Source organism: Battus philenor, unplaced genomic scaffold, assembly GCF_028537555.1.
Source record: "Battus philenor isolate CCGP_79_NKW_IND1 unplaced genomic scaffold, ilBatPhil1.0.hap1 SCAF_19, whole genome shotgun sequence".
Taxonomy (NCBI): domain Eukaryota; kingdom Metazoa; phylum Arthropoda; class Insecta; order Lepidoptera; family Papilionidae; genus Battus; species Battus philenor.
In genome coordinates, this window is record NW_027181681.1 from 8,490,930 (window position 1) to 8,503,233 (window position 12,304).

General features: G+C 33.5%; 1 protein-coding gene across 1 annotated transcript; it reads right to left on the reverse strand.

The window, feature by feature from the left end:
- Positions 1–2,725: 2,725 nt before the first annotated feature.
- Positions 2,726–11,741, reverse strand: LOC137921273 (alpha-amylase 2-like). The gene is made up of 9 exons (XM_068763933.1): positions 11,635–11,741; positions 10,812–10,982; positions 7,063–7,214; positions 5,713–5,893; positions 5,010–5,125; positions 4,255–4,762; positions 3,817–4,017; positions 3,366–3,527; positions 2,726–2,877 (listed from the first exon to the last, which is right to left on the reverse strand). The coding sequence occupies exons 1-9, from the start codon at positions 11,635–11,637 to the stop codon at positions 2,866–2,868; spliced, it is 1,506 nt and encodes a 501-aa protein (XP_068620034.1). The 5' UTR covers positions 11,638–11,741; the 3' UTR covers positions 2,726–2,865.
- Positions 11,742–12,304: the final 563 nt, after the last annotated feature.

Consider the following 12,304-nt stretch of genomic DNA (forward strand, 5'->3'; position numbering starts at 1 on the left):
ATTCTCGAAATATCATTTCTAATTGATTTTTAAAACATAAAACCACTTACTCTTCATCATTGATAGTTGGCGGTACACTCCAACGTTCGTAAAAGGCTTTTGTATAATTGAAAACTCTTTGCCGCGGTTTTATTTCGGGGCATATAGTGACAGCAGGAAATGGAATCTAAAAATATTTACAGTTATTTTATAATACGCAAGAGTATATATTTATTTAGAGTATATATTTTATATATACTATATACGATTTTATATAGTATATATAAAATCGTTATTTTTTATTTAAGTACATAAAATTCTGTCCGAATATTACTTAGAAAAGTTATGAGTCTATTCGTGAATTAAGAAGACATAACATTAATGATTATATTAACAAAAATATACATATGTACTCGCAATGACTTAGGAATATGAGACGTGGTCGTTTACGAGGGACTATGCGGTCCAGAAGGGTCTAGGTCACCCATAGAGCAATGGAGCGGTCTATGCAAGGAGCTTGGCTGTGAAATCGAAAGAGAAATAAAGAGATTCGTAGAAGAACCAAGGTTACCGCCGCAGCTTGAAGATTTGCTAACCTGTGACTGCGGTGGGGCATATTGAACGTATAACTGATGGCTGTGGGGTCAAAAGGTTCTCAAGTGGAGAGCACGAGCCGGTAAATCTAGCGGTTGACCGGCAACGTGGGAAGGTCTCCCACCAGGTGGACTGAGGACAGACTCAAGGTTAAGAAAGTCACTAGATATGTGCAGCACAAAACCGGTCGTCGAGGCAATGTTCAGGGGTGGCCTATGCTTTAGACTGTGCGCCTATCGACATGATGATTATGATATACTTGTACTTACGTCCCAGGCAGACATAGAATAATCGGCTAACTTCAATACGACTGGAGTGTCGTTCCATTTATTCCATATTGTTCTGATCATGAAACTGCAGGCTATTACGCTGCAGATTATCATTATAAGCCAGAAGAGCCTATATAATAACAGGATATTTAAAAAACATTTTTTTTCATGAGTTATATTAAAGTTTACAAAGGTACAACTGCTCCATTTCGTACGTATATATATGAACTTAAAAATCATCAGCATTTTCCGGCGCGACGGCCGGAGTCAGCGTTGATTAATGTGTAACTAGATATTACATTGTCATACTAGATAATGGTATTAAGAAATTTTTTAATTATGTACTTAATACGGGTTCTGCTTAAAGATTACGTTTTTACGGTTAAGTAAATCGAATGAAAAAGCATTTTTAGTTATTTTTGCTGTATATTGTTTTATTTACCTCTCTATAGGAGAGTATTTCTTATTTAATAAATATTGAAAGCCATGCAATGTAGTCGAAGAAGTAAACTCGTGGATGCTATCATAGAATGGTCGGTACTTTCTTTTTGTCTGTACTGCAATCTGGTGAAAATCAGGTATAGTTTTCGAAAGTATTAATTTACGCAGTGTTGAACGTTTGTTGCTGAAAATACATATCTAAAGTAAATTATTAAATATATTTATTATTAATATTTATATTTATATTATATTTATATTATTTATATAATATGGTAGCTGTTTTATATATGATTAAAAATATGATAAACAAAAAATAATCAATATATTTTTGTTGATTATACACCTGTATCGACACATAGCAGATTTCTTCATTATCCCTTTTGCTTTGACATGAATAGGAGATCGAAACGCTTCGTGAATATACATTGTATTAAATCATACCGTTTCAACCCCCAATAACATTCTATTTATAACATAAAAAACGCGTTCAATATTATCCATCAATAATAACTGCTGTAAAATAATTAAATAATAATTATTGATATTCAGAGATAAGAAATAATTATTTACGCGGATACAAGCTATGTCATTATACTATATACTATCTAAATTTATAAATCAAAAAGGAACATGTTCATTATATTCAGTTGACAATTTTAATCACCAGTTATTTATCAAGTAATTATACTTTATATCGGTTTTATTTTGTGGCCTCGATAAGGACTTTTTGGTGAGTGGCCGCTCCTAATAACACCTTATTATAATTCGTCTATACTGTTAGATATAAATCAGTCACATTAGTTCGAAATACATACTGCATTTTTTCTTTGTTCATAAAACTTTTTAAGTACTATTATACATATTAACAAAATTTATTGACTTTAAAAAACTAAAAATTATTTTCTTTGTAATTAAATGGAAAATTTTCATACATCCTGAGTATTATCTCCTTAGAATCTCTCAAAGTAAATTTACTTATGCGGACTAATCTTTCACATTGTAAATATAACATCATAAAATTTTTTTGGACGGAACTGCTCTGCTGCCAAAATGATATTTGCAGATTACGCAGGTGGCACAGCTTTTTAGCTGAAGAGAAGAAGAAGAGAAGAGAAGTAGAAGAGCCTAGCCTAAGACCTTTTTTCAAAAAGCGAAGCTAAATGGCTCACCGTCGGTATCGGTTGCGGCCATTACATATTACTATTTCGTCGGATTAGGCCGCCGCCAGGCTCTTAGTTCGCTTTGACAGACGTTCTATGGACTGAGTAGACTCAAAGGCCCCCATGATAGCCAATACTTTTCCGAATTTTCTATATTAAAAATTTAAATAACCGATTTTGGTTACAAAATAAAATAAATATCCATATATCAATATTTTAATAATACTTTAATAAACTTGTAGAAATACTTTATATAAACGAAATATGACATCGAGACTGGTTAGGAAATCATAATTTTCTTTTCAATAATTTAATTGTACTGTAATCTGAAATTATACAGCTGAATAAATCTGTCTTGATAGGATGAAAGGATCTCTCATTTCACGAAGTCTGGTTTGCGTGTACTCACTGAGTATCGAAGTTTAAAGGCGACTCTGAAACAATTTTAGTAACACATGTTAAAACGCTTAACGTTTTATATATCGTACTCTATTTGGTAGCATTTATCAAATTGAACCCTGTGACAAACAAGGTCGCTGAAATAAAAGATCTGGATTAGGTAGTTGAGCGTATAATGCGTTGGGTGGCTCAATACGAAAAGGGAATAATTGTATTATAATTTAAAAGCAGTGCAATTGCGACGCTAAAATTAGAACTATTACAAATTGTTTGCCAATGAATAGCTTTTATTAACTTATTTTTAAACTGGTTCCCTAAAGAGCGCTAGTGTGCGATTTTTAATACGTTACTATTTACAGTAACATAGTCTTTCTGTTAACTTTTTTTTCGCCATGACTATTATTTTTCTTAGACATAAACTGTAGAAACGTATATATTTACATAACACATATAAGGATTCTGTATCAAGAATCAACGGAGTTGTATTTAAGAAATTATTTCAATAATATGACACTACACCCACCTCGGGACCAATATGTATTGCCAACATCATGTCATAATCGTTAGCGCCGATGTGGATCTGAGCGAAACCATTGCTACCAACCGTTATTCTTTTTCCGCGGCAAGTATTGTTCACTTTGTCACCTGATATAACGTCGCAGTAAGTACCGCCTGGAAGGCAAGTCTGAAAGGAAAATTTTATAAAAAAAAATTCTAGAAAATGGTTAGAATGAAATAACGTTATTGTATTCTTTATTCTTAAACAAAAAAAATATAAACTTTAGATGATAAACACCTATTCAACAACAAAATCAGCCTCGCCCGACACATATTTGTAAACTTTTAATATTGGTTTAGTATAATAACCAGCAGACATAAGACTTTTCGTTCTTATTTTTCAGTATCAGGAACTGACAAAAACAAAAAGTGTATGTAGGTGTATTGAACAAAGCGGCGAAATATACTTAAGTAACCTGAATATTTTGGTTAAGATCCCAAACGTCATTGTTGAAAGCAATAAATGCGTTACGCCCTCGGCAGAAAGCAATCTGATTGCTACCGTTATCCCACCAGTTGCTAAGAGGGGCAGAACCTGCGGCGTTTCTAAAAGCAACCATTGCGTAGATCTGTCTCCATCTATGTTGGCATACCCAACCATTGCCACAACTTCCGTCCTGCAAAGAACCATATATTATAATTCTCGTTAGCAGGCGCAACATTTTTAAATCAAATAATTTTGTAAATTTAATAATGAAATAAATATTAAATTAAATTCTTGTATTCTTATACAAGAATTTATAGGACCTTTCCTATAAGATGTATATATAAATGTTTATTATTTAACTATTATATCTAAAATTTTATATCAATAACTATCATAATGGTAAGATGAAAGAAACAAAAAAACTCACTGAATTAATCGCAGGTGAAATAATATTCCCATCTCTATCCATTGGCGGTCCTATTTCAGAATCCAAAAAATGAAAACTACTCATTATTTGCGGTTCACCGTAAGGATGAGCTAAGAGGAAAGCAATCGCTCCTTTATAAGGACGTGGTTCTTTATACGTCAAGATCCCTCCACCGCCGCCGTGCCCTCTTTCATTATCGTGATTATCAATAAAAGTGAACGCGTCGTTATGAGATAAAAGGCCCCATTGAGGACCCCATGTTGAAAGCCATCTAAGCTGATTGTTTCTTCTAAAAGCGCGGCTGAGCTCCGATCCAGCAAGAAACTCGGTAACAGCGCCAATCGGCGTATACTCGTCTCTGCTTACAGCTTCGCCACCATAATCTATCACTTCTTGGTAGATGTATGGACGAGCGTTCGCTGGAAAGCCGTGGGCAGTGTTCAAATTTTTTAAACGGTCATAAATAATCCTCAAGTCTTGAGGCCACATGTGTTTGGCTGCATCGATTCTGTGAACAATATTGGCAGTATTTTGATGGCGATTTTTTAAAAATTTTCAAAACTGCAAATACTCTTCAATATAAGTTATAATCATCATCATCATAATTTCAGCCATATGGGGGTTCACTGCTAGGCATATGCCTACTTCCAAAATGTAAAAAAGAGATATAATTGTTCATGTATAAGCGGAAATCTTACAAAATTTCTTCAAAATCTTAAAGCCCAAAAAAAAAGTAAACAAGAAAAAGTTCTTACCGAAAACCAGCTACTCCGTAGTCGATCAATTTATTCATGAAATCAACTATTTTATTTCTAACGTGTTCGTGACCTTGATTTAGGTCTTTTAACCCGACAAGTTCACAATTTCGGACCTGGAACAGAAATATCAACGTCAGAGGCATTCGGTATATTTATATTAATTAGTTACTATACACAAAAAACAAAAATAACAAATGCAATTTAAAGGAGAATGCCACTCAAGTTAGCTAAATTCACGTGAATAATTCTGGTAATGTTCTCGGTGAGACATAACTTTTCCTTAGTTGTTTAATCCGGCCGTTTCGTTAGTTTTGCAAACTGGCAGCTTCTTCTCAGTGATATTATAATGTATTATTTTTGGTATATACAATAATATACATAGATATTTTGATTTAAATGACATTAAAAATTTTATTACCTTCAAATCTGCTCTCGAATTAGTGTGGAAGGATTTATCGTGTAAGATAAAAATTTTATGGTATCGTAAAAATGAGAGAATATTTAGAAATATTGTTTATCTGCCTGAAACACACCCACAACTGGGCTTCGTTTTGGAGAGACTGTTTTCACCAATTGTAGTAATAAACATTTTAATATATTTCACTCTATACCTCTGTAAACAAATATTTGCTTCCGCACCGTCGGAAAATCTTTATTTACCACATAACTTGACGGCTTATGCAGTTCAAAAATCACTTACACGATGAGCATTGTTAACATAATCCATGCCATCTATGACACAGTGTGGCCAGTTGAAGTGCTCTGCTCTGAAGGGCACTGCGGGATAGTACCACTCTCTGTAGTTGGCAGTGTTGCCTGCTGTGCCGAAGTTCTCTTGGGGTTCACCGGTCATATGATTAATAACTGCGTCCACATAAATCCTATAATATGAAAGTGTATTTTTTTATAGATATTATCATAGGTAAATTGTTTGAAAGACGCTATTTGCCATGACTAGTGCTATATTTAAAATTTCTACGAGATCAAATAGGAAATTAGTAGATCCGGAATCGAATGAAAATAAGCATCATAGTCAAGTTGAAGTGCTACCACTGGGCAGACCACGTATCCTGGAGAACAGATGGCTGCTATGCCTAAAGAATTCAGAGTCGATGCCACGGTCCGGCAAGTGCAGTGTAATACGTCCACCTATAATTTGGACAGATGACCTTATTTAGGTCGTTGGAAAACACTGGTCGATTCGACACGGTTGTATTGTATATGTTCAGGAAAAGCCTGTGTTCAGAATGTAAAGAAAACGTTCGAAATACCAGATCATACCAAGCAATTAATCACAGAAGAATGTTTTCCATTTCATCTCCCAGCAGATGTGATTAGTCTCTATTCGAGGTTCGACCCTTCCGGAAGAATGCTAAACGAATCTTAAGCTCCACCTAATAGTTCGACTGCTTCTAAATCAGTTAAAATACCCCAAAATAATGGACTAAATCGCTTCTTTGAGAAAGCCCTCGAGCTTACTATAAAAGAAGTTAAGAGTAAAAGTTCTGCCGCTAATCCAGCGAAACTAAATGCTAATAAGACAAACAAAGCCGCGTAAGTAATGAAAGAAGCCTACGACAAATAAACGACAAGGAGCTTCAAATTTTATATAATAATTTAATATATATTTAATATCAACTAAATAATGATCGTAACTTGTATACAATAATTTACGATATAAGCGACTACCTTTAGTGGTCTGTATTTTATATACGGTTGACTTGCTCTGATAATATAATGTTGACTGATTCGAATAATAATTTTTTTTTTCTTAAATGTAACTATTAAGTTAAAATGAAATTGAAACTGTAAAAACAAAGTGGAAATTCTTATAAAACAAGTAAAATACTCCAGCGAGTTAAATTTCAAATCTATTACAGCTAACGGCAACAACATGGCTCCGTTTGCTTTTCGTTAACTTAGTGTGGCTTATCGTCTATCCGAAACCATGGTACATGGTCATTGAAATATAATTGATACATTATTGTCATTTTTAAGAGTTTTTTTTTAGGTTCCCGTAAAATAAAGCACGTTCAGTAATGATGCTCACCTCACGCCTGCTCTATTGCAACGACGAACCATATCGGCGAACTGTCTCTCGTCTCCGGATCTCGTCACCAACACGTAAGAAATTGGCTGGTACCGCTCCCACCACGGTCGGTTGTACGACCATAATACAACATTTTCATTAGGTGGAGATATCTAAAATTACAATATATAAACAAAAAAAAATCATTTCGAAACGTACAAAATATGCCGTTGCATAGAAATTAATTATTTTGAGTATAGATGTTCATCATCATATTAACATAAATTAATAAAGCTCACTGGAAGGTATACACTCCGCGACAATAGTATAACCCACCCCTCGAATTTTTTTATATTTACTGTAAAACTAAATACAAGTAAATAAATTCCTAACGCGCCAGCATTGTTTTCTTGATTCTAGTACTATGGTATATATATAGTTACGTTTCGATGCTGCTTTGTTACGCAGCGGCGAAGTTATTGGTTTGATAGCGCGACAAAAGTATAACCCATTCGTCTCATTGGCTCAAGCAGCTCGGTGCACTGGACATGTCAATTCATGTTTATACTTGTTTCGTGTAACTCGTAAGTTCTTACGTATAAATAAATTGTTTAAGTTAATATTTGTCTATTTTTTATTTAAAATGCCACGGGGAAAACACTTAAACGAAACTGAAATAAATATAATTAAAAAATTGCATTCTGAAAATTATTCTAAGGCCAAAATCGCAAAAATCATCAACAGAAGTCATCGTGTTGTGCGAAATTTTTTAAAAGATCCGGACAACTATGGTAAGAAAAAACGGACAGGTCGACCGAGAGCAACTACACCACGAGAAAGAAGGTCAATTCTAAGAGTTGCGTCAAATTCTACGCTTACCGCAAGACAAATCGCAGCGGAGGCTGGTGTTGGTACTAATTTAAGAAACGTTCAACGCATTATACGTGAGTGTGAGCATTTAAAACGTGAGAAATTACCAAAAAAACCACCGTTGTCTGCTAAACATAAACTAGTTAGACTACAATTTGCAAAAGATCACGTTCAATGGAAAAAAAAGTGGCGAAAAGTTATTTTTTTTTGATGAAAAGAAGTTTAATTTGGATGGACCTGATGGTTTTAATTACTATTTTCACGATTTAAGAAAAGATAATTTTATATTGAGTCGTCGGCAAGCCGGAGGTGGTAGTGTAATGGTATGGTCTGGCATTGGATACTCAGGTAAAATGGATATTAAGTTCTGTTCTGGAAAAATAACTAGTAAACGATATATAGAAGTAATAAACGAGCAAATTAACTCTCACGCAGTGCGAATTGCTGGTCCTAATTTTATTTTTCAACAAGATAATGCCAGTATCCATCGAGCAAAGGTAGTTAGAGACTACTTTAGTGAAAAAAATATTCAAGTTCTTGAATGGCCAGCATATTCTCCTGACTTGAACATAATTAAAAATTGTTGGGGAAATTTATCACGAGCTGTCTATCGTGGATCAAGACAATTTACTTCTGTTGAAGAGTTAAAAAAGGTCATAGTTGACGAGTGGCAAAATATAAATCAAGACGTAATTAAAAAGCTATATGACAGTTTACCGGACCGAATGATTGAGGTGATAAGTAAAAGTGGTGGATCTACTAAATATTAGATTACATGAATGATTATTGTTTGTTATATTTTTCTCGAATTTTTATTTAAATTTTATTACCTGGGTTATACTTTTGTCGCACTGTAAAACCCAATAGCATTTGTATTTGGTTAATTATGCATTTAATAAATAATGTATTGATAGTATAATAAACTTACTAACACCCAAATTTTGTGTATTAGTAATATATTAATATAACTATAATTCTTTATCAGATATGAAAAAATTAAGGGGGTGGGTTATACTTTTGTCGCGGAGTGTAGGCCTCCCTCAAAGACCGCCTTGGTAGCTAGTGTTGCACTCCCTGCATCCTGCAACTTCTCGCTACCTTAACTTTATCGTTGTTCCACCTAGTAGCGGCCTGCTTACCTCCGGGCCTTCTACCGGGCTGTGGTCGCCACTGCTTTATCACGATCATTTTTCGTGATAAACTTTCGTCAAGAAAGAATTAAAATTTGTGGTTTTTCAGTTAAAATAGGTTTAGTTTTATAAATAAGCATGTTGCATATGTACTCTGTTATTTACACAACTTTTTATAGAGAGTTTCAGATGCAAAGGCGAACACATTCACGTTTAATTTAGAAACAAGACTAATGTGTCCGGGATTATGAATATTACTGATTTGCAAAGTGAAGAATAAAGTAACTCCAGTTACATCACTTAACAATTATTCTAAAAATTTTATTCAAAACCTCAACCATGCAATCTAAGATAAAATTGGTCTTATCGTCATTACTGTTATAACTATTATCATTCGATGATATTTATCAACTTTTATTGCATTTTTATTGATCAAAAACACATTAACCGGTCAACATCGTCATCAATCATATTTTTTATCGTAACCTAAAATAAGTAAATGACAAAACGTATATTTTTAATTTAACACGACGATAAATTAAATTGAAACATTTTACCAACATTATATGACCATTTAATATTCTAAAATATCTATTCGATTCATACATGTGCTGTTCATTTTGAAAGTGGCATAAGTAAAAAAAAAAAACAAAGTGTTTTTAAGTGGAGATATTTATAAAAATGAAAAGATACCGTTTAATTGTATTTAGTGTTGCCAGTAACTCGATTTTTTGAAAAAGTAACTTATGCCACTTATAAATACACGGCTCATATTATACGTGGTCTTCCGTTCGAGCTCCCTCCCTCCCTCGTCAATCCATGTAGCGGCCCGAGACTATTCTTCACAGGAACTCTCGAGCTGGCCTATCTTAAAATAGTTCCTAGGCAAGGTGCCCTCTACACTCTGCCCACTTATTCTCAGTTGATGTGGGTACTGTTAGCTCAGGGGCTTTTACGCCTTCTTAAGAACTGAGTTCACGGAGCGGAAGGGTTCGTATACTTAAAATCGCCTTGCCGTCTCGAATCCTCGGAATCCGCAAATGCCTCTTGAACAGCAGTAGTAGTCCGGTCACAAAAATCTTAATCTTTACTTGGTTTATATGCACAAAGAGGACATTGCATTACTACTAAGATGTTTGAGGTTTATGATATAATTGCGTACTTGTTATTTTCTTTATATTTTATTTAATATGTGATATTTCCACAAATATTATAGTGTGGATTGAGTGAGGATTTTAACCATTTAATTATTGAATTACTTCAATAGCAAGGTTTTTGGAATCAGAACTCAATAAAGAACTGTCGTTGGTTACTGAAAGTGGTTATAGAAACTTTGTGGTGATACCAAATAAGAATCATTCGATTTTTCAAGAATGCACACCACACTATCAATATAACACAAAAGGCCAGTCTTTTCTCCACAAATATCAACGCATCATTATCTGAGCTCTGAGCGGAATTTTGCACATTTTAATGTGTTTCGGGTACGATAATTTTTAATGAAAGTATAAACATTAAATTATTTTTTTATACGTTTTTCTATTTGTAGATAGGGGAATTCAATCGAATTCTAGTTTCTATAAAATTGGGCACTTCGGACATTCTTCACATGAACGACACAAATGTTGATAATAATATAAATGATGAATGAATTAATATTTATTTAAAATGATCACGAAGACAAGCTTTACCCTAATATCACTCATAATGAAGCAATTTCGTTAATATAGCGTCGTAATTATTTGTTTAAATAAAATAGATGACACCGACCTGTATTCCTCCGTATCCTTTAGGTCCCAAAAATCTTTCGCATTCGTTAGCTATATCATTCCATTTCCATTCGAACAGATGCACATTTACGGATCTCTCCGGAGCATAGTAGGGATTTTTATAAGCTCTTATTACTGTTATCAGCACTATACCCACGAGGGTTAATTTCCACTAGAACACCAAATAAAATGATATATTACCTCAAGTTATGCAAATTACAATGTAATAAAAAACTTCTAAATATTTTATTCCTATTTGTACAGTTCACCAAAGTTTATTAACAAAAGTATAAAAAATTAATAAAATAGATAAGGTTTACTTATGAACAATTAATTTACATATATTTTTTTCGCTACAGGGAAGATCAAAGGTTACTAACAGCGAGTTATATATATATATACGCAGTTGTATGTAAAATAGGCTGAAAATGTAGGAAAATGCAGAAATAAAATTAATTCAGAGTAAAATTCAAAATAATAAGAAAAAGTCAAACGGATAACTTCAAAAAATTAAAACATCTTTCTTAATTAGTTGTATACGTATATAATAATATTGTAAGTTCTACACTAAGGAACAAAACTATGTTTCTAGTTAAAAGTCAAAACTTTTTTTACTACGTTTCTAGTTAAAACTATGTTAAAAGTCTTGTAAAATATAATATTAATGCTTAAATTTAAAGAATTGGGTTATTTTTTCTCTGTATTTTACTAAAATTTTCAATTATGCAGAATGGTCGAAAAAAATCCTGTGCAAAAACAATAAGCAAGTATTAAATACAAGTATGGATATTGTAATTTTGATGTCGATTGCATTTATAACTTACCATTATACAACAATTGCTGTTCTATTTAATAGCTCGTTATAATTACCACAAGCTGATTGTCTGTATCACCAATTTATAACAATTTGTCAATATCGTCTCTATCGCTGTAATCTGTTTTAGATTGTCATCCAAAATTATTTCAATCTGAGGGCTGTACAAAAATCACTGACCGTACTCATATTTTAATATTTTATCTATTAACGACTTCAGTTTCATAGGAAACTGTGACGAATCAAGTAGAAGATCATCATCATTATATGTCAGAATATAGACGTCTACTGCAAGGCACAGGCGGCTCCCAGTGATCGCTACAATAACCGGTCCTCGTATCGAGCTACTTCCCTCGGCCTTGAATATATCATCGGTCTACCTAGACTGATGTCTACTCTCACCGCGTCTAATGGCTAATGCTCGCCATTCAAGAACCTCAATCAAGTATTTATTAAATATTCATTTAATTCAAATTTATTTCAAATGTTTTTGTAGTTCCCCGAGTCAGAGCTGGCACGGAAGGCCGGGAAAAAATATTTTACTCGATCTAAATCCTATATAATCAGTTCTCTTCATCCTGCAAATATGGGAAAGTTTTTGCACTCCCGACACTTGAAGGAAAGAAAGATACGATACGGTGAGCAAACCTGATCGTATCACATTGTTATCGATGGTTTCG